This window comes from Ursus arctos, unplaced genomic scaffold (assembly GCF_023065955.2).
Source record: "Ursus arctos isolate Adak ecotype North America unplaced genomic scaffold, UrsArc2.0 scaffold_33, whole genome shotgun sequence".
NCBI lineage: Eukaryota > Metazoa > Chordata > Mammalia > Carnivora > Ursidae > Ursus > Ursus arctos.
In genome coordinates this window covers 11,367,627-11,393,111 of record NW_026623019.1, presented here as the reverse complement: position 1 = coordinate 11,393,111, position 25,485 = coordinate 11,367,627, and the positions used below count along the sequence as shown (strand labels likewise).

Genomic DNA, 25,485 nt, shown 5'->3' with positions numbered 1-25,485 from the left:
GGAGGCGCTGCCGGTTACGTAAAGATGAGGGGCTGAGGTCGCCTCGCGCTCCTGCGAGTCGGAAGCGCCCCGCGCCCCCGCCCCCTTGGCCGCCGCGCCGCGCTCGTCGTCCGAGGCCAGGGCAGGGCGAGCCGAACCTCCGCAGCCACCGCCAAGTTTGGCCGCGCCGCCGGGGCTGCTGTCGCCCGCACCATGTCCGCGGCCGCCTACATGGACTTCGTGGCTGCCCAGTGTCTGGTTTCTATTTCGAACCGCGCTGCGGTGCCGGAGCATGGGGGCGCTCCGGACGCCGAGCGACTGCGACTACCTGAGCGCGAGGTGACCAAGGAGCACGGTGACCCGGGGGACACCTGGAAGGATTACTGCACGCTGGTCACCATCGCCAAGAGCTTGTTGGACCTGAACAAGTACCGACCCATCCAGACCCCCTCGGTGTGCAGCGACAGTCTGGAGAGTCCGGATGAGGATATGGGATCCGACAGCGACGTGACCACCGAATCTGGGTCGAGTCCTTCTCACAGCCCGGAGGAGAGACAGGATCCTGGCAGCGCGCCCAGCCCGCTCTCCCTCCTCCACCCTGGAGTGGCTGCGAAGGGGAAACACGCCTCCGAAAAGAGGCACAAGTGCCCCTACAGTGGCTGTGGGAAAGTCTATGGAAAATCCTCCCATCTCAAAGCCCATTACAGAGTGCATACAGGTTAGCGGCGTCTCCCTCTCCCACCGAGCTCTGGGGTTAGTTAACCTTTGGCCGGGCAGTCTTTCTGGGCGTTAAGGACACCACACTCGGCCTCAAGGGTGCCAACATTTTGGATAAGATGCTGTTTAACTCTTGAAATGATTGAGCCGCGTAGAGACGGAAGGCTCCCTTTCTCCTTAATTGTCTCCAGTCTCTAGAAGCCACGGAGAGCATTAACCTGGCAGGCAGAGTGAGTGCGGAGTGCCAGCCCCTGTGCGTGGCTTCTCGGGGAGTGGTGCCGCCCCTCCGCGGCCCGCCCCGCCCCCAGGACTCCCGCACCCCACGACCGTGGGGCCACCCCACCTGGGCAGGCGCTGGCATTGGGGAGGTCAAATGGCGTATCTTTTATTTGATTCTCTTGAGGGATTGCAGCGAAATGGCCAAAACCTGGGGAGAAGCGGCACACTTTAGGTGGAACCTTTTAGGGATGACTAAGGACTCATTTAGCTGTATGCTTGCTACTTTTCAGGGCTTGCCAAGGTGGTTTTAAATTTGGCCAAGAGTCCCCAGGGAGGTTTAAAATAACACTGCTTCAGGCGGCAGAGGAGTTTGATCAAGTGATGGTTGGTGGGTTAACTTCATGACTAGTTAGCCTTTTTAATGACATTCCATAGCTGATCCCCTCCCCCCCCCAATGATTGGTGGCACCCTGTACCCTGAAATGTTAGCGGGAAGGTGTGGTCCTTGCCTGAGGTCAAGGCTCAGTAGAGAACTTGGGCCTAGAGGCCTGGAAGGGTCTCTCCCAGGGAGACCAAAAGGCAAGGGCTGGCCAAAGGAATGTGGTCAGAAAGACAAATGCAGAATAAAACGGGCTTTGGAGGCTTGCAGAGCCCTTGGTCAGCCAATTCTGCTGGTTCTGTTTAACATACTCCGAAAAAGTTGCAAAGGGCTGGGCTGTGCTATCTCACCATCTTTAGTAAGGTTCTTTTACAGCTGCTGTTCTGATGAGAAAGCACAGGACCTGATCCTTTCATGGCACTTCTTTTCCTTCGACCCTCTGACACCATATTGAAGAGGCTGTTGGAGTTACTTAGCCAAGGATCGTCATTTTGGGGTGTAATTGTTGGTGCTTTTAAGACGAGGCCCTGGGCCTGTGGTTTTAAAATGATCATTCGTTGGTTTGGTTTGGTTTTGCTTTTGAAAAGCAAGGCCACGTAACTGCATTTCAGATTTTATTTCCTTTGGACGGTGTCTCTTGTGGAGGTGGCTGCTGGCACAGGAGTGCCACGGAGTTTCCTGCGTGGTGAATGCACAAGTCTGTTTGGGGTTGTCATCTAAAGCTGCCCTCAAACAGCAGAGTTGGAAGTTTGTGTCTGTAAGGCTGTCGCAAGGCAGATGCGTGCCTGAATTGGGGGATGTGACCTTTAGCGTGACTCCCCTGGGGTGAAGCAGGGGTATATTAACCCGAGGGTGTTACTCACCAGCAGCTGTTGGGCGGGCCTGGCCTCGTCAGCCATGTTTCCCGGGTTCAGTGGCTCACATCGACACCCACTGCCACCTTGAGCAAAGGCACTTTCTCCTTCAGGGAGCTGCCCCTGGGCGGGTGGCCGGGGAGGCCTGCGGGGTCTCTGTGGGAGCTACCTGAGGCTTTCTGTCTTAGAAAAAAGATTCCTAGAGTTCTGAACCATTCAGCTGAGTGATTTTTCTCAGGCATTTATAGAAATGGCTGCTTCTGTGTGCGTGCATGCGTGGTGCTCTTTAATTCTCCATAAGGCAAGCTGGCTCAGCTGTTCCAGGAGAACCTTCTACATAGTCAGGAGTGGAAAACCGAGTGAAATGTTAATCCCATTTTAAATGCTACAGCCGGTCTTTTGAAACTAGTGATAGGGGGCTAGCAGGTGTCTTGTTTATGTTTTGGGGCTCTGTAACACCAGGACACCGTTGAACAAAAACCTCAGCCTCTGTAAATATTGTGGGAAGCATGCTCCTACCCAAGAAGGTATGTGTCAAGGATCCTCTGAATAAAAGACTCAGAGGTCTTGTGCATTTGGAAGTTGCAGATTCAGCCTCAAGTTAGATTGTCTTGGGGAGGGGGGGAAATGAGGTGAGGAACTTCCTGGTTTTTTCTTGTTGTTGTTGCTGTTGTTGTTTTTCTTTTTGCTCGTATTAAATCCAGAAGGTAGACCTGAGATAGCCCTTGGAATGTCTGCATTCTGTGAAGATTTTAGCAGCTAAAATTCCAGCCGCACCCCCCTGCTCCGTGTGGCCAATAAGAGTCCTTCGTGCTGCTTGCTCGCCTCCTAGAGCCTCCTACAGCTCCCACTTCCACAGACCCAGTGGCTTTAGAAGTTGAGTCATTTAAACAAAATGGTATTTGATAAGCCAGTGCAGCTACTTCTCTTTCGTCCTGAGCGAAAACAACAATTCTGAGTTGGGTTCCCCTTTGTCCTCTTGTTTTCCCAGGTGGGAGAAACTTCAGCAAGTTACTTCAATTCCAAGTTTGCAAACTAGAGGCCTGCCGCTGGGTTGGCTTTGCAAATCTGTTTGGCTTGGCCAACACAGAGTTAATGAAACATGTAATTAGTTACCAACATCTGAAAATCGGAAGATTCGGCACAAATCCAGAGTCCTGGCATCTCTGGAAAAATCGATTGATCAGGCAGTACTGGGCCTGAATGCCTACCCAGCAACAATTGGCTTGAGCTGACCGTTTTTTTACAGGGCAGCGTCCTTTATTTTAATCATTTACATCATCTCTGTTGGCCTGTAAGTCTACTACCCTCTCTTGTTTGACCCTCATTTTCTTAATCCACTGGGTAGGCTCTTATCACTGACCCCCTCATAGGTTCTTCTGCAAAGATTAAATAACATAGACAAAGCACCTAATAGGATCCCACGTACAGAAAGCCCTCAAGAAATTCTGGATCTTATAGTTTGTGTGTAATAGAGAGTTTTTCCTCCAAATCAGGAACCAGGATAAACTTATTTTTAAGTGGTACGTCAGTTTACGTTTTGTAATACTATGGTCAATTTGCTTTTCTTCAGCCTCTGGCTTATATATTCTTCTCCAGTAACGTGCCTCTAACATTTAAGTAGCAGATCCACGGTTAATCTGAAAAATGCCACAAATACATTCCTTTTCGTTTCTGGACTTTTAGGACACTTTAGAGGTTATTTATGGTAACATTTCAGTTTAACAATTAGACCCATTAAAGTGCTTTGCCTGAAAACACATGGAACATATATATTTTTTTAAATGTGAGCAATTTGAAGTTTATCCTGTGACACCCCCCCCATAGACCCACACCCACATCACCACCGTCACCCATGTGCCCATGTGCACACACATGCACGCAGAAGTCCTCTCAGAGCCCCCACATCTACACCCACACACTCCTCCCCACCTCAGAGCACATACTTCAAACGGCTCCACAAATACCCGTTCACTCAGAAGGACCTCTGCCATACCCATGTCTCCTCAACCCCCATGAGCACTAAAGAAAAGAAAAAGAGTTTATCCTATTTCCTGACTTTGTGGTCACCTTGCACAGTTATGTATATGTGGGGGGGGGGTATGTTTGGGGGAAGGAAACAACAACATCCAAATTCCAGATCAAAATCTTCAGAATCAGCTAGTGTAGACTCGTGCTAGGCTGGCATCCCAATGATAGAAACCTTAGGCTTTACTCCCGTGCTGAGGACCATTTTACTTTTTCTTTTTTTTTTTTTAGAAGGACTCAGGTCAGCGCTCCCCAAGTGATGACAACGGGTCGAGCATGCGGACACTGGTTATATCAGTTCAGTTCTACAGAAAAAGTTTTATAAACAACAATTTTTTTTTTTTAAATGGAGCATAAGGATCATTTGTGTAAAATTAAGAAGACACAGTGTTGCAAAACCGCCAAGAGCGATTGCTTCTTTTTCTCCTTCTCCTGCTTGCACATTACCCTGGGATGTTTGAGACTATCTGGCCGAAGGGATCTGGAGGACCCTCACCCTGGAAGGTCTCCTCCAACACTGGAAATAGGTGTTCTGGCCTCTTTAGAAATGTCCATTCAGCCAGGATGTTCCCTCCCTGAGACCAAAGGTTGAAAATTTTGCTAACACAGGGGCCGGGCCTTCCCTGAGCCTCTCGTACTCTTCTCCTTTAATACTGTAAAAACCTTTAGAGTCAACTGTTTGGTTCAGGAGCGTCCAGTGCTATCAGAGGTGCGAGAAAAGACCCATTCCATTCCCCGGGAGGCAGAGGTTCAGGGACAGGGCAAGGTCTCACTTTGGCTGCAGGCCCCCCAGACTGGGGGCCTCAGTTCACAAGTAGCTTCCGGACAGGCTGTCCATTAGCCCATGTCCAGTCTCCGCCGCTTTCTCCTCTTCCTAAGTAGGAGGGAGGCCCTGCGTGTCGGTCCTTGAGGAGACAGTCTCTCTGCCCTGTTCTTTCCTTAGGGCTCCCCAAGTGATCTGCATTGTTGTATTTCATAACCTGACATATCTCATCCAAAATACATTTACAGCTTAGCCCGAGTGGGGCTTGCTTGCACAGGTAATAGTTTTTCTACTTTTTTCCCTCCCGCCGATTTTCTTTCCCCTGAGGAGACTTTAGACATTTTTTCCCCATAATCGTCCTCCCCTCCCATGACATTTTAGTGCCACGGGAATACTGTAGAGCTGTTTATGTACTGTACCCCTTTAGAATGCGCAAACCACTGTGATAGCTAAGACTTTTTTCACCTGCCAAAGATCTGATTTTTGCCCCCTTGGGGCAATATCCACCCCACTCCCCAGGGAGACTGTCTAGACACAACCTCATGCATTCTGTCAGGGAAAAATGACAATCTACATTCGAGAAGAAGGCAGAGAGCTGAAAATGGCCTCTAGCTGTAGAGGATGGAAGGTTTCTAAGGATCGCAAGGATGGATTCCTAAAGGGATTGCTCCTGGGTTTCAGACAAGAGGCTAAAACGCCCTCTATTCCAAGGAATGGTGGCCCAGACAGCTGCCCCAGCCCCAGCCCGATGCTGGGATCTCGCCCTGGGGATTGAGGCCTTTCGGGGGCCCCAACTGCTCTTTGTTGCCAGTCCCCGAGGTAGGACACGTTGCTCCTCTTCCTCACTTCCCCCTGTCCTCGGATACCCTCCATCCAGCTGTCCTCGCAGAAACAAAGCGGGGTTGCCTTAGAAAAGCTTCTGTTGCTGGCAAGGTTACTATTTCACAACAGAAGATACACATGGAGCAGAGTTACAGGATGAAAACATTATTCCGCTCTTTTCCCCTCGGAGCTTGGATGAGTGGTGAGACGAGGGAAGGGGACAAGTGGGGGGTCGGGAGGAGGTGGAGGAGCAAATATGGAGCTGTTTTGATGGCAACACTCCATTACCTTCAGACGCAAAGATGTAACCTGAGGGAAATGAATTCTTGGATTCTGAACATAGGGTCAGATTTATATGCTTGTCTCAATTGTTGATGCTCATCCCAAGAACTAGTCATTCTGCAACGTCTGTGGGAAATTCCCAGCTCAAACTTCCCAGGGAGAACTATCATATGACATATTGGGAAAGCCGCTGACAATGGTCTTCCTTAAGAAGTTCATTGGGAAGAAAAGTGGGCGGATGGGTTCCAGTATTCACTCTTCCAGGAGCCCCTAAAACAACGTGGTGTGAGCTGGTTAGTGTCGGCTTTCTAGGCCATCAGTGTGGTTTCTGAATGCCTTATGGTCACTAGCATTCTTGATTTAAACAAACAAACAAACAAGACAAAACCAGCTTTCTCATTTCCCTTAGTCTTGACTTCCAAATTTTTCAGGTTGTTTTTTTTCACTCCCCTTGGCTGTTCTGCAAGCTTGGAGAAAAAGCTTGCAGCCCTCCAGGCCTCCCCCACATCCGACCCTCCCACCTTATCCTAATGTTTCTCCAGCAAGCCCAGCGCCCACTGAAGAACGTAAATTAGTGCCTAGTAATTGGTACAAAGGCACTTTCTGTTTCTATGCAACACACGCAAAAAGGAGGGGCGACGGAGAGGGGGAAAAAAAAACCCACAGACGGTTAAAAGGAAAGAAATGGGATCCTCTGCAGTGGTCTGTGAACAATCTTGTCTCTCGCTCCGCCCCACTTTTTGTTGGGAAGCTAGTCACAGGCCTAGTCCAGCCAGATCAGAAATCTTGGTGGCAGCAGCTGTCAGTATCGAAAGAAGAGAATTTGGAGCTTGGAAGTGACCTTGAGGGGTCATCACATCTATCATTTTGCCTGTAGAGGAGGGTCTGGCCACCCTCTCAGGTATGGGGATTGTTCTGTGGAAGCACGTTCCCTTGGAGGGTTCAGAGGCTGGCCGGCTGCCCTGACAGCCATGTGACTTTGGGCCCAGAGCCCGGTCTCCTGGGGCCCGGGTTCCTTCAGCAACACAAGAGGGCGCCCTGGACTCTGAAGGGTGGTTGAAGGCGTGCTAAAGGCCCAAGCTTGGCCTACGGAGAGACTTCGCCTCATTGTGAATTCTTTGCAATTCTTTGATCTGAATTCTTTTCCCCACGGTCTCCCGAGAATTCCAGTCTGTGGTTAACATTTTTTAAATCCTGGATTAAAGAGCTGCTTCAAATGAACCAAGTTAACCTAGCAAAAGGGCACAGGTGGAGTCAGCCCAGGACCTCTGCCCTTTTATTATGGGAGCGGCACACTGTGAGCCAGCCCGAGGCCAAGTGCCAGCGAGATTTCCTACTCCGCCCTTCCTGGAGCCCTCCTGAAACTTTAATACCTTTTTGGTGCATTAAGGCCAAGAGTAAACATTTGTCTTATCCTGGCCTCAAGCAGTCCCCTCAGCAAATAATAGGACTCACATTATTATTCATAGAGAATGCCTACCCCACTAAGGGAGTGAGGTACATACATTTTTTATGTGTGGGATCTTCCAAGGCACCCTCTTCCATTTGTGCTCCAAGCCCACGTTTATGAAGGTGCACCCACAGGCTTCCCTTTGAATCTGGGTGCATCATGAGATACGTTAGCCTCTGGAATCCTGAGGAGTGAATGAACATCTGGATCTGAAATTCAAGGATTCTAGAGCTGCAAGAACCACCGGCTAAGCCTGGGGCCACTGGGTGGTTCGAATTTTTTTTTTTTTTTAATAAAATTGAGAGCAATCACAAATTTGAACAGGAGAATGGAATTCATCCCTGATTGAGCCTTTTTAAAAAGCGAGGACATTATTTACATAGATGAAAATAAAGAGAGGGGAGCTTAAGCCATGCAAAATTAATGACCAGGATTTGAAATGCAGGCAGCAGTGTTTTGTATCAAACAAAGTGTGAACATTTTTCCAAGGCGAGTCTCTGTCGTTTTGGAAGTGCGTGCCTCCCAGAGTCAACTGGAACGAAAGTGGGAACCGGTGGGGCAGGCAACGGACAAAAGCTTTGCAGACATTTCAGAACTGGAAAGAATTCTATAGATCATCTTGGTTCAAAGGGAGGGAAAAGAAGGTTTCCCCAGCTCTCCCTTCCAGGGGGCCAGCTTTGATGAGGTAGAGGCAGTCAGAAGAGTGTGTGATGGGGAGACCAGGCCACTCTAAGGAGCTCAAATGCAGGGCCTCTCCAGGGCGGCCTCAGTAGGGAGAGCAGTCAGAGCATGGGCGTCGGGGCCCTCAGCCCTGTGCTTGAGTCCTGCCTCTGCCACTCTCGCGTATGATGAAAACTCTGAGCCTCAGTGTTCCCATCTGTAAAATGGAGTTCAGTGATTCGACCGAAGTTGTTCTGAGACTAATTCTGATTAGGCTTTGAAAGCATTTTGGATAGTGTCCCTGTACACCAAGAATTATAATTAAAAACAATTTATAGATGTTGCCCAGATGCCCTTGAGGTTCCTAGAATTTTTGTTTACAATTCCAGAGCAATCCAGCAACAGCTCATTCGTTGAAAGAATATTTATTTATGGAGCGACTGTTAGATGCAGAGAGCTGTCCTAGATGTTGAAAGCAGGTACAGTGAACATTGTGAATAATAGTAATAATGGAAAATGAGTAATATTAATAGTAACAATAATAGAAATAGCAATAACATCCAGCATTTATTACATGCCAACTTCTAAGCCAAATGGTTTACATACATCGTCATATATAAACTCATGAAAGTCCTATGAGATAGAAAAGTACTCTTGTTTTATAGGAGGAATTAGACTTGGAGTCAGTTATCTTAGTTCAAAGTTACTCTGGGATTTTCCTAGCATGCTTCTAGCTACCTGGAGTTATGTATGAATTGTTATTGACCTGGACCCCTTGGGGTCCACCAGTGGGAAGAGACCCTGTCTTGCATGCCTCTCCTGGATTTGGCCCCAAAGCCACCAGTCCTTAGCTCTCTACTCTTGCATTCTAATTCTGGCACATTGCTGGTTTTTAATGAACCTTGGTTAAGAATATCTACAGAAATCTTGGACTCTGACCAAACCTATCCTATATTTTCTAAGAGCTATTCAGAACCTGCTTCCTTCCTATTGAAAAAGACACCAGTTCTGGGTCCACAGCTGTATTAGTCAGGACTCTTGGTTGCAAGCAACTGAATCTAAACTTGGACTGGCTCAGTAAAAAAAGAGAACTTTATCGGTTCAAATTATCCACACATCCAGGGTAGCTCTCGTTTCTGGTATCTCTGGTTTCGGGGCCTCGGCGTCTGGCTCTCTCCCTGGCTAAGCTCTGCTGTCCTTTGCTTTGGCTTCATTCGTGGGCAGGCTGTCTCTGGATGGTGGTAAGGTGGCCGCCGGCAGTAGCGGACTCCCAGCCTGCCAATGCAGCAAAGAAAGAAAGTTCTCCTTTCCTAATGATTCCAGCAAAAGTCTCGGGCTCCAGTCTTCATAGCTGAGTTAGAATTTTGGGCCTGTCCCTGAACTCAATCACTGTGGCATGGCTAGGTCACATCGAAACTCTGGGCTCGGGGCGTGGGGTCACCTCTCCCCCCAAGAATTATATAGACTCAGAGTGGAGAAGGGGTAGTTTCCACAAGGAAATTCAAGGTGTGCTATTAACTACCCCAAAGAAGCAAAGGATTTCAGACAGGCAAAGCCAGCAGATACCCTCTCTATCTGCCCACATGGAATTATAGACAGGATGTTCCAAAAAGCAGAGGTTTGACAAAATGAGAGACAGATTCGTATGAGAGAGAGCATTTCCTCCTCCCCTTTGAAGAGAAAGAACTCAGCTATCTCTGGAGTTCCTCCTAAAAGATAGGCCACCAGTGCATGTACTAAATGGTCTTGGCAGAAGATAGATGATTTCAACATGCATTTCCTGCGCTCACGCTCATACTTCATACCTCTTCAGCGGTCATTGTAGAAGCCAGTACCCAACGCCTCTCACGGAATGAGGTTAACAGCAACAGTGTGGTAAGCGGCACCATTCACTTGGTCTTAATTCCAGTTGTCTGTCTGTCTTAACGCTCGGGGAAATGAATTGTGTTTACATGAATGTTGGTCGCCCTGGGTGTGAACAGATAAAGGCCTCATCTTCACAACCATGGGCTGTTTATACGACAGTTCCCGTTGGGATTCCGGAGTCTCTTCAGCGTGCGTCATGCCCCACAAAAACACCGTAATAAATTGTTAGGCAAAAACTAGCTCTTAAAAATAACTTACAGAAAACACACAAAAATGACTAAAATTCCTGCACTGCTATAATTCTACAGTAGTTTTGTACCACTGCTGTTTTAATGAAAATAAGCAGAATGACAAGCGAACAGCCGGCTTTTCCTCGGTGTTGTTACACGTCATCCCCGTGGCCAGCCACGAAATGCTTGTCTAGGGAGCTTTATCCCTCCGAAGCAGGGGTTCCCCGTGTAAAGAAGCGGGCTCTGCCCCTCCAACCTGAGTCGTTTCCCTCGACGTCCTGCTGGCTTCCACATGGCAAAGCTCTGCCCGGGAATGCCTGCCCAAGGAGGGCGGGGGGAGCTGGAGGGGGGCTGCTTGCAGAAGGTCAGGCCGCTCAGCCCTGTGAAGCTTTGTGGTCTTTGGTGACAAACACTGGGTAATAGGAATCCATGGCTCATCCCATTAAAGCTCGAAAAACTATTTGATGGTGGCCCATGTGGCCTGTAGTCATCACAACCTTACTGTGGGGCCAGTGGTGTATAGAGGTTGAGCCCAGAGGGAAAAAAGCTGACACCATGTGCTGGAGAAGCGTCACCAGTCACTCAGAGCCACCTCAAGGGCCACAGTCTGGCTGGTGGGTAGAGCAGGCATTTTTCTAACCAGACAGCAGTCTTGTCTCCTGTATTTTTGTCTTCTGCCCATTGCTTGATCCTTGCCAAAGGCGTCAGCTCTCTGGATCGCGGTTGCTCCAGACTGGGAGCTGAGGATGCTACCTATAATTGTACCTAAGAGCACAAATGGAAAGGGTTATCCTTGCATTTGCGAAGGATGCCAGAAGTCTCAGTGGCCCTTGTAAAGCAACGGTGTGCGTCGGGCACGATTTTCCCAGTCACAGACGTGGGGTGTGCAAACATGTCACTGTCCATAACCAGAACTGAGTTCTTGAACACTGCCCCGCGTCCTGTCCCCCTGCCCCCCAACTTTGGGCTGTTGGTGGAGAAATTTTATCTTGAGTCCTATTCAGGTCTCTCTTCACTTCTCTATTGAATTGTATTCTTTAGGTAAATGTTTACAAAATCAGAGTTCTCTCTCTGCCTCCCATTGCCTTTCTTTCTCCTGGGAGTGATCTAGTATTTGGTAGGCAAGAAGTCCTCCTCTCTTTTTTTTTTTTTTTTTTGGCATCCTGGGAGGGCTTCGACATTGCACACGATACTTTGACCTTGATGATCTCCCCCGGGGTGTCATGCACTAGCTTAGGTCTTGATCCTCATGTGCTGGCTTCCTCTGCTCAAGAGGGCCTCTGGACAGTGGCTCCAGGTGGTAGATCCTTGCAATCTGTGACTCAGGACCCCTGGAGCATTCTCCTAGCTATGCGGTCCTGGGCTCAGGAGCACACAGTCCCTTTCCCCACCCTACATTTGGAAGGGTGAGACTATGAAGCATGCACAGAGACCCTCCTCTCAATGTGGCTGTCTGACTCTGCCAGTCAGGTGCCCTGGCACTGGGGGACAGGGGGGACTTCCCCAGAGGGGCTGGTGCTGGCTCTAGGCCAGGCAACAGTGGCCACCCTGCAGGACTGCCCACACCTGTTACTAACAGGACAGTACAGAATGCAGGATATTTCTTAAGGACCTCTACGTCTGTTCTCTAAACTCAGCCCCTCCAGCCTCTCTCTATAGCTCAGGTCTTGGTAGGAAGCACTGGCCAATCAAGAGACTTGAAATTTAAGGACTTCCGGGATCTGCTTTCCATTTTTAAAACTCTAAAGCTCAGCAGCACATATCTGTTTTAAACTGTAAATGCCCTCCCTGAGCCAGTCCATCTGGAAAGAGCCTGGGAGTAAGAGAGTGAGAGAAACATGTGGCATAAGGCTCTCTCTCCATTGATTTAGGGCCTTTGCTCTTCTCTCACATCCAGTCTTGTCTCATGTTCCAAGCTGAAGGAGGCGTTTGAAAACTGGTTCTCATCCAAGCATGTCCTTGGACAAGTCATCTGCCCTCCGAGTTGGCTTTATCTGCCAGGTTTGACAGGTTTTAATTTGATGGTTACAAAAGTCACCCAAAATGCAAAGATTCAAAGAATCTATGTTGTCAGGCTAGTTTTGCCATGAAACGTTTCTATCCTGCTCAATGTTTAGTGGGTTCATTTATTATTTCTCTTTCCCACAAACAACTGGGCAGAAGCAGGGTATGAGATGGACAGGAAGAGCGTGGGCATGGGAGTCAGCCAATCTAGGCCCGGACCTAGCTGTGGGCTTGTGGGGAGGTCACCCCACCTCTGCCAGTTCAGAGCTGCTGTGATGGGGCCATATGACTGAGACATCGGGACATTTCTCTTGCTAGGTTGAGAACCCAGAGTCAAGAATCTGGTGTCCACCATCTCTCCTTTTGAGGTCCCAGCACATGAGCTAACTCCCAGATCAGTTGAGGTCGGGGACACACAAGCAATATTCAGACAGGCTTGCTTCCTAGACACTAACATCAAGTACTTCATGACAGATGTTACAGACACACGCCCACTTCCCAGCTCAGAACCTAAAGAATGAGACAAGCTGCTTTCCACAGATAAACACAGGGGACAGGAAGTAAAATCACACATTCAAACTCTGAAATGACTCTGTTGTATCAACAAATAAAATATAAAAAGAAACCTAATCACAAGAAGGATTCAGAGAGGGACGAAGAGCAAATGGCAATGTAATGGGATGGCATTGAGGCAGGATGATTCTTCCAGAGCCGACGAAGTGTTATTTTTTCAGTACATCTCCATGTGCAGGTCACAATATTTCTGGCAAACAGGAGACTTTTGATTTTTCTTTTGAGTTTTGATTTCTTGATTTTTGAGGTCATACTCAGTTGGAACGATTTATGCAGGGAAGTGTAGAATTGTCTACGCCCAAAGATGGCCTGCACACCTCCTCTGTCAGGTGCAAGGTGCTGCGGCACTCGAGGGTCATGGACATGAAAGAGAATAGAACAAAGGCTCATATCCTGTACCTGCGAGTGAGCGTTGCTGTCCCGCAGGAACGAGGACAGTTGATAATGAGCAAGGGGGTGGGGGTGCCTCAGGCCCGGGGTCAGGGCAGGTCTGTGTGGGTGTGCGTCCCACCAGCCTAATCTGTGAACGCTGCATTGGACCCTGGGCTTTGCACTTCTGCACGCTCACGCTCCCCTGCTTCCCAGTGAGCTCACCCCTCGGTGAGGCAGCCTTGCCCTTACTGTCTATGCAGCTCTGAAGGCAGTTCCTTTCTATCTTTGTGGGGGCCATTTTCCTTTCACATACAGAAAAAGGAGGGGAGGGGGTGAAGGAGGAGTGAGGAAACAGATGAGGGATGTTCTGGAAGTTTCTTACTTTCTAACAGTTTGAGAAGGAAACAGAATGATACTCCTTTCTTTGGTCTTGGACACCTGAGTGTTATTTCTCAATAGAGAGTAAATACCTGCCCCCCTCCCATTCTCTGTGTAGAATATGTTCTTGATCAACGATCGACCCATTTGTGGAAAACTGTAAAATCAATGCATCAGTTTCCTTTGTTTTGTGTAAGACCTTTTTCTGACTGTCTCAAAAAAGAAATTTGAACTTAACTGTTTTTAAAAAACCAGAAATATAGGAAAATTACAGAAAGAGTTACTCTTTATCCCCCGTGACCTGTAGATAGCTGCTGTTCCTATTTTATATATATTCTTCCACGATTTTTTCTCTCCATGGATGTTGCACTACATACATACACAGCTGATCATACACTGCTCTTTTCTCCTGGTGTATTGCCAACCGGTTTCCATTTCGTTCTGTAACAATCTAGTACCTTTATAACAAGTACACATTATTCCGCTGTATGGGTACACTACAATGTATCCAAACTGCTTCTCTATTGTTAGTTAAGTTGTTACCAAGTTTTAGCTTTTATGAACAACGCTGGTATCCCTGTACACGTCTGTGTTCCTATCTAATTATTACCAAAAATAATTTCTAGACGAATATATTGCCATATAGCCCTAGATCAATTATAAGACCCACCTATGCAGTAGAGGTCTGTTTCCTCATGCCTCCACCAGTGATGGATCTATGTACAAACCATTTTTTTTTTAAAGCATGGAGCTTGAACTCATGACCCTGAGATCAAGAGTCAGATGCTCAACTGACTAAGCCACCCAGGCGCCCCATATGCACATACTTTTTAACATTTTCACCATCCTGATATATATTTCATTGGTGTTTTAATTGGCCCATTTTGATTACTTGTGAGATTAAATATATTTTCATATATTTATTTATTGGCCATTCGTATTTCTTATTTTACAAATTACAAATGTGCATCCTTGCCCAGTTTTATTAAACTGGGTTATTAATTTTGATTTGTAAGTGTCCCTTTTGTATTACAGATTTTAACCTTTTGTCTTATGCTGCAATTTCCTTTATTAGTTCACCATTCTGACTCTTAAATTTTTTCACTTATGTGAATTTTTACCATGCAGAAGTTTAAAATTTTTTTAAGTATTTCACAACTTCTTCAAAGAGGATTTTGCCTTTGGTTTCATGTTTAGACAGTCTCTCCCCATTCCAGAAATCTAAAAATAGTCACCTATATTTTCTCTCACCTCTGTGGGTTTTTTTTTTTTTTACATTTATGTATATAGCTCATTTGGAATTTATTGAAGAGAATGGCCTAAGTTAGGGGTCCAGATTTAATTTTTCAGATGTCTATGAGGTTTATTGAATTAAACATTCATTTCTTCACTAATTGGAAACACCCCATCCCTATTGAGTCTTGGGTTTATTTTCAGACTTGACTCTGTTCCACTGAGTTGTCTTTTCCTGTGCTGGTCTCGCACTATCTTAATTATTGCAGCTTTAATCATACATTGTAATAACTGGTATCACAAGTGTTCACTTATTGTTGTTCTATTGCAAAATTTTCTTGGCAAGTTGAGTGTATTTATTCTTCCAAATTCACTTTAGGATCATTTTGTCAAGTTCAAGAAAAAAGAATTTCTATGGTATGTGTTAATTTCATAGACAAATTTGTACAGCATTGCCATATTCACACCATTGAGTCCTACCCTCTGAGAACATGAGAAGTGTTCCATTTATTCATTTTCTTTTATATCAGGGTCTGATGATTTTCTTCATGCAGGTCCTGAACTTTCATTGTTAGGCTCATCCTGACCGGCTGTGGTTAGCACATAAGAAAACCATTGTGCTTTCATATATTTATACCTAAGAATGCATTTTTTAGTTTATATTACTCTTTTTAGGTATTTTTCTTCGACTTTCCAAATAGAAAGTTGTATTAGCTGCAAATAATTCTTCTATCACCTTCCCCTTTCAATGATTTACTTATTTTGTTATCTAATTGCACTCACTAGCATTTCCTGAACAGCATTAAGTAGCGATAGTGATGGGGACGGTGTCCATTCATGCCTCGAGCTTGACTTTAATAGAATGCTATCTTTATTTTACTATTGACCTTGCTGGGGAAGGGTTTCGGATCTATATTTTTCTATCCTGTTAAGGAATTATTCTCTTATTTTCCTAAAAGCTTTTATTAGGATTGGATGTTGAATTTTATCAAACACTATTTTGCATTTTTCGAGGGAAGATGTGGGGGGGGGGATGTATTAGTCTGTTTAAAGGGAGATATGATTATCAATATGATTTTCTAATATCAGATTATCCTTTTATCTCTGGAATCCTAGTTGCTTTTTTACAATCAAAACCCACTATTTTTTCCTCCAGAAGAGACCCTGATTTTGGACATCTGCAAGAAACTCTAATTCTTAATTGGCATTTTTGGAGTTCTGTTCTGAAAAGGAGGCCTCATGACCTTAGATTTGTTTTACTAGATAGTTATTTTGCTAGAAGCCATGGGAGGTTCAGATTTTGTATTTTTAACCTTCCTGCCTTGATTAAGGTTAGCCCATTTTAGGCTCTCCTGTGGAACTGTGGAAGGGAAGGGGAGAAAAGCCAGGTGGGAATGGGTGTGTTGAGAACATAGGCCTCCCAGGCCCTGAGCCAGTATCTCAGTGGCAGCCTATCTGAACTCAAGGGAGCCTGGACAAGGTTGAGTATAACCCGTTGGCAATCCCCACACTGTCCTCTTTCTCCCTCTGTATGGAGAACTCACCGCTTGGTGTTGTCGACTAATACCAGGTAGAGTGGAGGTTTCTTCTTAAAAGCAATGAGCCGTCCTTTGTGCTAAGTAGGCAAGTGCATAGCCAGCAGGCTCTACTCCACTCCTCTTGAACCCCTTGGAGGCCCAGGAGACTTCTGGAGGCCTGACCTGTCTCTGCAAAGAAAGGCTTTTACACACCAGGTGTGGTATTCAGTAGCCGTTTTGATCAAGTTTATTTTATACTCTGAGCCGAGTCTGTCAGCGAGAGGTGCTTAGCTGGTTGCTGGAAGGGGAGGGGAGTGGTATATAAATAATGAGAATGCAGAGAAACTTGTGGTGTTAACAGCTCTGCTCCAGTAAAGCAAGAGTTTATTGTGTTACTGCCTCTGGGTATGTTTTCCTGTAAAGGCCAGAAATAAACCACTAGTACATGCTTGTTCTTCCCCCCCTCCTCCCCTGGAGGACGGTAACTCTCTCATTAATACTAAAGACAAGTTTAAAGATTCTTTAATTGATAGTTGCTGTGCCATATGATTTGTTCGTGTGAAGAAGGTTAACTGTTCTTTTGTGGGCCTCAGCACTGAGCTGAAAGGCCTGACTTGATTTCCCCTTGGCTACTGGGTGAAGAGTTAGCCACAGGCTCTCCAAGACCTCTCTTTTCCTCCTCTGCCCATGATCTCTGGTCCCATTCAGCCTTAAATTCTGTTCCTTCCGTATGTAGGATTTCTCCATTCCATACTTTCCTAGGTACGAAACATGTATCATTTTTTAAATGATACCTTATTAGGTGTCTGTTATTAACAAACATGCTGAAGTGTATCCCAAAGTAGGTTGTATGTAGACTCTTCACTGGGTTAAAGAGGTGGGTGGTCTCAAAGGGCTACAAATTCTAAGTCCCCAAGGAGAATCCAGGCTTCCTGCACACACACATCGTTCGGCTAGCACAATGCTTTGTAAAATGTTGAATTTCAGTGCCTTTGAGGGGACAAAGCACTATCCAGGACAACCCATGAGGGAATGCACCTAGTATTTCACCCATTTTCACCATGTGTCTGGCTCCTGAAGCCACATCTGGATTTGCAAACTCTGGTGTATACCAGATACAAGTTCAAATCTTCAGGGTGAGATCATGGGTCGGCCAACTTTCTCCACAGGACCCGGTAGACTTTGTAGGCCATACAGTGTCTGGCAACTGCTTGATCCTGCTGTCAGAGTGAAAAAGCCGCGGTAGATAATAATACACAAACAGATGAGCGGGGCTGTGGTCCGATAAACTTTGTATATGGATGTGAAACTTTGAATTTCATCGCACTTTCTCCTATCCCAGAATATTATTATTCTTCTGATCCCCCCCCCAACTATTTGGTAAAAACCAAAGTAAGAATGGTGTTTGTACCATTTTTAGCTCGTAGACTTTACAAAAATAGATGGCAGGTCAGATTTGGCCTGTGGACTGTAGTTTGCTAAACCCCTGATTTAGATCACTGACCCAAAGCTCCTAATGTTTTTCCAAAGGATCCGAGAAGAATCAAAATGATCCTGGAGCTTCTACACTAGGAATTCACTTCCAAGTAGATCTTTTTTTAAATGCTTAGAAACTTAAGGTGGAATTATACAAGTTATATGAGCCTAACAGAGGCTGCTGCTGTTGGCTCAGATTTGCTCTGCACTCAGTAGGTGGCCCTCTCTTCTCCGAAACAGGGATCAAGATGCTACGTCAATGGCAGCATCTGGGTTAGAAGCAAGAGAACAATCACACAGTGACAGCCATGAGGGGCAGTGAAGACAGTGTAGCCATAAGCTAGACTGAAGATGAATTCAATGGGAAGGGACCCTGATTACACGTGAAACATAAATCGTAAGCATAAATACTCAACAGTTCTGCACGTATTGCTGATTCAAGCTTCATGATCACTTTCCGTTGACTCTCTCTTCCATAAAGCCACCTTCCTAAATCAGAGGGAATGTCTTCTTTCTTTTCCAATCCAGAGCATAGCAGAGTGGTCTTCTGATCCATTTTCCCCACAGTGGACACAGATCCATTCCACTAAATTAACCTCTTCTCATGACTCACTTGAAAGAAACATGTGCCAGTGAGTAAGCTAAACCACATTACCACTCCTCCAAGAAAAATCACTCTGATGAGTTTTCGTCCTAACAGGCACCGAGAAAACACCGAGCCTCTCCTTTTCGTCGCTTTTCTCACCACCAAATCACAAAGCCGTGGAGGCACGGCTCCCGTACGGAGAGAGCAGTGAGGGTTGTTCTGTTCGGCTTGCTTTGGTCCTGTTTGGTTTTATAATTCATCGCTGTACGAATTCTAACTCTTCGTTATATTTTTTAACATAACATGTTTAAGAGAACATTTCTCCCATAAACCTTTTACTGGGATTAAGAGGACTTTGGCTGCAGTGTAATTCTGAAAGAGGCAGGGGTTGTCTTCCCCAGTGATCTGGGAACTTCTGAGCTGGCTTTGGTCATGTGAGCGACCTCAGCTGTACATATACATGTGCGCGTGCGCGCGCACACACACACACACACACACATTTAGGCATGAACTAAATGCTTGGCAGTATAAGTAGCACAAAAATCAGACATGATGTTGTCTTCATCCCAGGAGGCATAACCTTGTTGGGTTGTGACACCCTGCATTCCACCTTTTTGTTCCAAGTTCTGAATCGGGTAGAATGCTGTTTGATCCATTAGAAGTTGCAAACATGTGGTTTCCAGTTCCATGTTGTTGAGTTTTTCGGAGGGTTCAGTTGGAAGTGTGGTTTCTTTTTGTTTAGTTTGGTTTTTTTTTTTTTTTTTTTGGCCCTCCTGGAGTCTTTGAGGCTCGTCAGCCCCCAGCTCAGCAAGGGTTTATACCTAGACCCACGTATCACGAATCTACTAATACAGATTTGTTTTGCGCATATCGGGTTTCCCATAAGAACAAGGAAATTGTCCAGGGCGTGATGACCATTGCTCTGCTGAGAGAATAGCAAATAAAACCTTAGCCATGTGTGGACTGTCACGGAGATGACACAGGCTTGATTTTGTTGTGATTATCAGTATTTCTCCATCACTGGCACAGGGTAGGAGAAGCTGGGGGGAAAGGATGAGTAACATTTGGGTGACTCAGATGCACCACACTGGACAGCCCTCGGCCTTTTGAGTCTCTGGGTTCCAGGAAGGTGGGGACAGGAGTGAGAAAACAGGCACTCCTCACACCTACCAAAGGAGTGTCTGGAGAGTTCTGTGGAAGGCACGAGCCTGTGTGCCCTGGGTCTGTGAAGCAGCTGCTTTGGGCTGTACTTGAACGAGGTGAGAAGTAGGCAGGCAGGTGCTCACAAGAGCGGCACACAAGACTCTCTCACCTTAAACAGCTCGTTCTGCCTTTCAGCTTGTGTGTGGGTCCCGCAGACGTGGCCACAGGCCCTCTCCTGCCACTGCAGGGACCAGGAGGCCCCAGTGCTAAACTGATAGCGTCTGGAGGGTGAGGCTTAGCTGCATTTTAACTAAGTGGGAGGTGGAGACAATATGCTGGATCTGAGGAAAGCAACCACCGAGGAGGGGCTGCTGGAAACACCAGCCTGTTTCCTCATCTGTGAAATGGGCCCCCTCCATGGGGCGTCCTGTGAGAAATCACTGAGATAAGGCAGGTGAAGCCCTTAGCTCTTACTATTTTAGAATAATGTTAATTCTTTTATGAGAAATATGGAAGACACTGGGACTGCTTTGTCTGAACAGAGATAAGAGAAAGACATGAGAGCTATCTTCAGGTATTTAAAGGATTATTATGTGGCAGAAGGAACAGACGTATTTTTTCTATAAGACAATATGACTTGGGGCACCTGGCTGGCTAAGTTGGAAGAGTATGGGGCTCTTGATCTCAGGGTGGTGAGTTTGAGCCCCACGTTGGGCATAGAGATCAATAAAATAATGATAATCATAATGAAGACAATATGACTTAAAATACCGCCTTCACAGGGAAGCACATCCCATGTCTCTAAAAGTCTTTGCTACCAAGATGCTCAGGAACAAGCAGGCTTTCTTGTCGGGCGCTGGCCTCCCTGTCACCAGACCGGCCCTGACAGAGGCTGGGTGGCCACGACACTCGGGAGCCCGACGGGAAACACCTGCTCCAGGTGAGAGGTCCGTTGGACTAACGCCTCAGTCCTACGGCGCCAGCAAATCCAGCAAAGGGCTAAGGTTCCTGACTCTCTGGGGGAACCTATGCCGCCGGCCACCGCCCCCCCCGCCCAAATAATCATCATAATCGCCAATGCTCTCAGGGATCCACTGGGTATAAAACAGCAAGTTCCTTTGCTTGGAGAACATAATTCTCGGAAAGTTCCTCATGGTATTTATTAGTCTGTTAGGTCCACCGAGGGGGTGGCTTACGCGACAGAAATGTGTTTCCCAGTGTGGGAGGCGGGAGTCCGCAGCGCCGGCTCTGGCCCCACGTGCAGTCCCGTCCTGAGGTCCTGGGGGTCAGGATGCCACCCCGGGGTTGCGGGGTGCGGCTGGTGGCACGGGGTGCGGGGGTGGACACGCCACCGGCCCACGGGCCTCGCCTGCGGGGCCGTGCGGCGCGCGTCCCGGGGGTGGTGGCCGCGCTCTGCGACGTCGCTGTCTCACCCGCGTCCTGTCCCCCTCCTCGCAGGTGAGCGGCCCTTCCCCTGCACGTGGCCAGACTGCCTTAAAAAGTTCTCGCGCTCGGACGAGCTGACGCGCCACTACCGGACGCACACGGGCGAGAAGCAGTTCCGCTGCCCGCTGTGCGAGAAGCGCTTCATGAGGAGCGACCACCTCACCAAGCACGCCCGGCGCCACACCGAGTTCCACCCCAGTATGATCAAGCGCTCGAAAAAGGCGCTGGCCCACCCCTTGTGAGGGGCCGGCCGCGCCCGCCGGACCGAACTGCTCCCGGCGCCCGGGGACGCGGCCGGCCGCGAGGGGGCGCACCGCCGGCCCCCGGGGCCCCGCGCTCCGGCCGCCCCCTCGTTCCTCTCCCCGCAGCGTTTTCTACAAAGCACAGCGTAGCCGAAGATCAAAGTCCACACTTGGTCCCCTTGCAGAGGCAGCTCCGAACGTCTCTGACTGTCGGAGGGAAGGCGAATGCTTTCTCTCTCTCTCTCTCTCTCCTTTATTTTTTTTGGGGGGGTTGAAGGGGGGTGGGGAGGGGGAGGGGGAGGGGGGCAAGGCCAAGACGGGGTAGAGTTTTAAAGATTCAACACTGGTGTACATACGTCTGACCCGGTGAGCGGACCTGTGGCGTCACACGGTGATTCTGGGCCCTTTCTGCTTGCTCTCTCTCAGAATTGTTTTCTTACCTTTTCGATGTAATGACGAGTGTGCTTCGGTTTCTTTAGCAAAACCACTCTCTTGAATCACGTTAACCTTTGAGATAAAAAAAAAAACCACAAAAACCGACAAAAAACACGCCATAGCACAGCTGTCTTTATGCAAGCAAGAGCACATCTACTCCAGCATGATCTGTCATCTAAAGACTTGAAAACAAAAAAAAAAAGTTACTTATAGTCAATGGGTAAGCAGTCTGAATTTAAACTAATCAAGACAAACCTCTAAAAGGTTACACTAAGTACAGAACTTTTAAACCTTGCTTTGTATGAATTGTACTTTTTGAACATAAGCTGCACTTTTATTTTCTAATGCAGAGGATGAATAAGTTAAATAACGTGCTTTAAGGATAGAAGCAGACATTCTGTTTGGAACCACGTTATAATCTGCTTTTTTTTTTTTTATAGTATACACATTTCCCTATGAAATCATGGCAGAGTTGGGAGGGCAGAATACATACGACAGATGCTGAAGGAGAAGGAGGGTAGTATTTTTTTTAAAAAAATTCAAAAAGAACACACAGAATTTTAACTCTATTAACTTTTCCAAATTTTCCGATCCTTGTAGTTAACATCACCTTACTGTTCTAATGCCACGACGGGAGAGGGTTTTGACTCTGTTGGGTTTTATTTGAATGGGTGCGTAACAGTAACTTCTCTGGAAACACCGATTTTGTGAAGAAAAAGTGTGTTGGTCTCCTTCCCATGTTCCTACAAACTCCCACTAACAGGTGCAAGAGTTACGTAAAAAGGGAAAGGGAGCTGACATTTGAGAAGAAAAATATATCCCTGTAAGTAGTGAGTCCCAAGGGAAAATACCATGATGATTTCCAAGGTGACTTCAGAAGTGTCCCTTTCGGAGAACAGAGGCACACGGAATGCGTGTGAATGAAAACCCATCACTGTATCTTTGACATCAGAAGCCTCACCACTATATATCTTGTATCCAGGTGTCTACAATGGCCTAAACCACTACATCCATAAAATGCCATTTACCTGAAAACTTAATTTTGGCCTTCACGTGGTCAGAAAAAAAAAAAAAAACAACGAACTGTTCTCATAGCGAAGAAGAAACCTCAAGTAAAGGGAGTCAGCAATGATCGTGGGAGAAATGTTTACATTTTCTTTTGTCAGAAATCATGCTTTCTGGCAATTTTATCTGCTATTCAAAACAGGGAGCTACGGTGCACTCTCGTTTATACATGTGCTGTAAGCTGTGTCGTGTAAACTTCGGGCGCCTCCCCGTCAGTGAACTGGTTCCTTCACCCGACACATGCTCGTGGCCAGGTTCAGAACCAGTGTGGGCTCCTGCAGCAGGCGTGGGGCATGGCTGACTCCAACTTCCAATACAGTAGCCATCACTAGCACGGTGTTTTTTTTTTTTTGTTTGTTTAACCAACGTAGTTGTATTAGTAGTTCTATAAAGAGAACTGCTTTTAACATTAGGGACTGGGAACAGTCCATTGAGATAAAAAGGAAAGTGTTTTCTCACGGGAAAACATGTCAGGAAAAATAAAGAACACTTTCTACCTCTGTTTCAGATTTTTGAAACGCTTATTTTAAACCAAATTTTAATTTCTGTGTCCAAAATAAGTTTTAAGGACATCTGTTCTTCCATACGAAATAGGTTAGGCTGTCTATTTCTTACTGAGCTCATGGAACAGTCCTGCTTGAGATCCTCTGCACACTGCCTTTTAGTGAGTGAGGAGTTTGGGGTTGCCTAGCAACCTACTAACTTGGACAAACTCATCTTCCCCTCACAGAAAGAAATGAAGGAAAACCAAGCAAAGTCAGTGAAAGACAATCTTTGTAGATTCAGGAGTAAATCTATATGTGGCTTTTGTCCAGCACTTACTTAGATGGATATAAATGCAGCAACTTGTTTAAAAAAAAAATGCACAATTTACTTCCCAAAAAAAGTTGTTACTTGCCTTTTCAAGTTGTTGAAGAACACACATTTGATATTCTCTTATATGTTATAGTAACGTAACGTATAAACTTAAGGCTTTTTATTCTTCGTGATAAATCCTGTTTTCAAATGTCACAAAACAGGAACCAGCATTCTAATTAGATTTACTCTATCAAGATATGGTTCAAATAGGACTACTAGAGTTCATTGAACACTAAAACTATGAAGCGACTACTTTTTATATTAAAAAGACCATGGATTTAACTTATAAAAATCCAAATGCAGGATAGTAATTTTTGTTTACTTTTTTAACCAAACTGAATTTTTTGAAAGACTATTGCAGGTGTTTAAAAAGAAAGAAAAGTCATTTTATCTAATACTGTAAGTAGTTGTCATATTCTGGAAAATTTAATAGTTTTAGAGTTAAGATAACTCCTCTCCTTGGTTAGGGAAGAAGAAAGCCCTTCACCACTATGGAATGATGCCCTGGCTTTAAGGTATAGCTCTACATCACGCTTCTTTTGAGAATTATATTTGGTAGCCATATTACCGAAGTTGATTAGTTGTCAGTTTGCAGGTAGGTTTAGCACAGCGCTCATCACTCTGGATAGATTGAGATGTTCTTTCACAACAGATGAATGATCTGTAACACTGTAAGATACTGATCCTTACAACTGTTTAATCAGTTTTATTTTTGTACAGTATTAGTGACCTAAGTTATTTTGCTGTCCCGTTTTTGTAAATCAAATGAAATTATAAAAGAGGATTCTGACAGTAGGTATTTTGTACATAATGTATATATGTTGTCCAAATAAAAGTAATAAATGACAAAGATTGACTTGTCCCTGCCATTATGTGTTGTACAAGGGGTGTACCTTGCTGTAATGGGGGTTGCTTCTTTAACCCGGGCTCAAGGATTTTTATGGTAAGTCCAAAGATGATTTTACTCTATATCTTTCAACGTGTGCGATGTTTATACAGACCTGTGTGTATTTACTGTTCACAGACTTCTGAGGAAGTAGATGGAATGTGGGCTGCTTGAAACCACTGTATGATACCGGAAGGAAATATTTATATTTTCAGGTAAATCATTTAAAGAGGTTTATAAAAGCTCGTTACCATGAGGGGGTGGGCTAGGAAGTGGGCAGGGGATGTTAGGGTCTCAGATTGTGGTCTTGAGATATGATATTGATAAGAACACACAAGTTGAGGTCTCAAAGACAGGACAGTAGAACCATTAAACCCAATGAAGGTGAACACCAAAATATGTGTGTGTGTGTGTGTGCGCGTAATTTATATAGATACATGCTAGCTACAGTTTATTAAGCACTTACTATATGCTAGTCACAGTGCCAAGTGTTTAGGTCTTTCTTCTCATTTAATCCATACAGCAGCTCTGTACAACCCCTTCCAGGAGATGCTTTTGTTATCCACGTATTTCAGATGAAGAAATTGAGGGTCAGATAACTTGCTAAAAGACACGTCTAATACGTGGTATAGACAGTATTGGATCTGCTGACCCAGTTCTCCGTCATTCTAGGCCTGCATCAGGGCAACGGGATTTATTGAGAGTCATTTTCATTTGACCCGTTTTATTGAGCACCTATTAATGCCGGCATGGTTGTCACTGAGGACACAAAGGTGAAGTAAAACAGACAAGCTTTCTGCATTCAGTGGGTCTATATGTCAGTGAATGGAAACACATAAACAAGTAAACAAATTTTCCATTTAATTTCAGACAGTGATAAGCATGATGAAAATAGAGTCACATGACTTAGGGGTGGGGGAAAGGCGACTTTAGACTGAGTCTCCTTGAGGGTCCTTAAACATTTGAGCTGGGACCCGGATGACAAAGAGAAGCCAGGCCTGCAAAGGTGGAGGAACGAGGAG

At 46.0% G+C, this 25,485-nt stretch overlaps 1 protein-coding gene across 2 annotated transcripts; it reads left to right on the top strand.

The window, feature by feature from the left end:
* Window positions 1–24,427, top strand: KLF9 (KLF transcription factor 9). 2 transcript variants are annotated; one of them, XR_007189814.2, is made up of 3 exons: window positions 1–697; window positions 3,140–10,028; window positions 20,990–21,078. XR_007189814.2 is itself a non-coding variant. In XM_026519355.4 (2 exons), the coding sequence occupies exons 1-2, from the start codon at window positions 193–195 to the stop codon at window positions 21,217–21,219; spliced, it is 735 nt and encodes a 244-aa protein (XP_026375140.1). In that variant the 5' UTR covers window positions 18–192; the 3' UTR covers window positions 21,220–24,427. The 2 variants fall into 2 exon arrangements, 1 of the variants encoding a protein (XP_026375140.1); XM_026519355.4 differs by lacking the exon at window positions 3,140–10,028 and having other exon boundaries at window positions 18–697; window positions 20,990–24,427.
* Window positions 24,428–25,485: the final 1,058 nt, after the last annotated feature.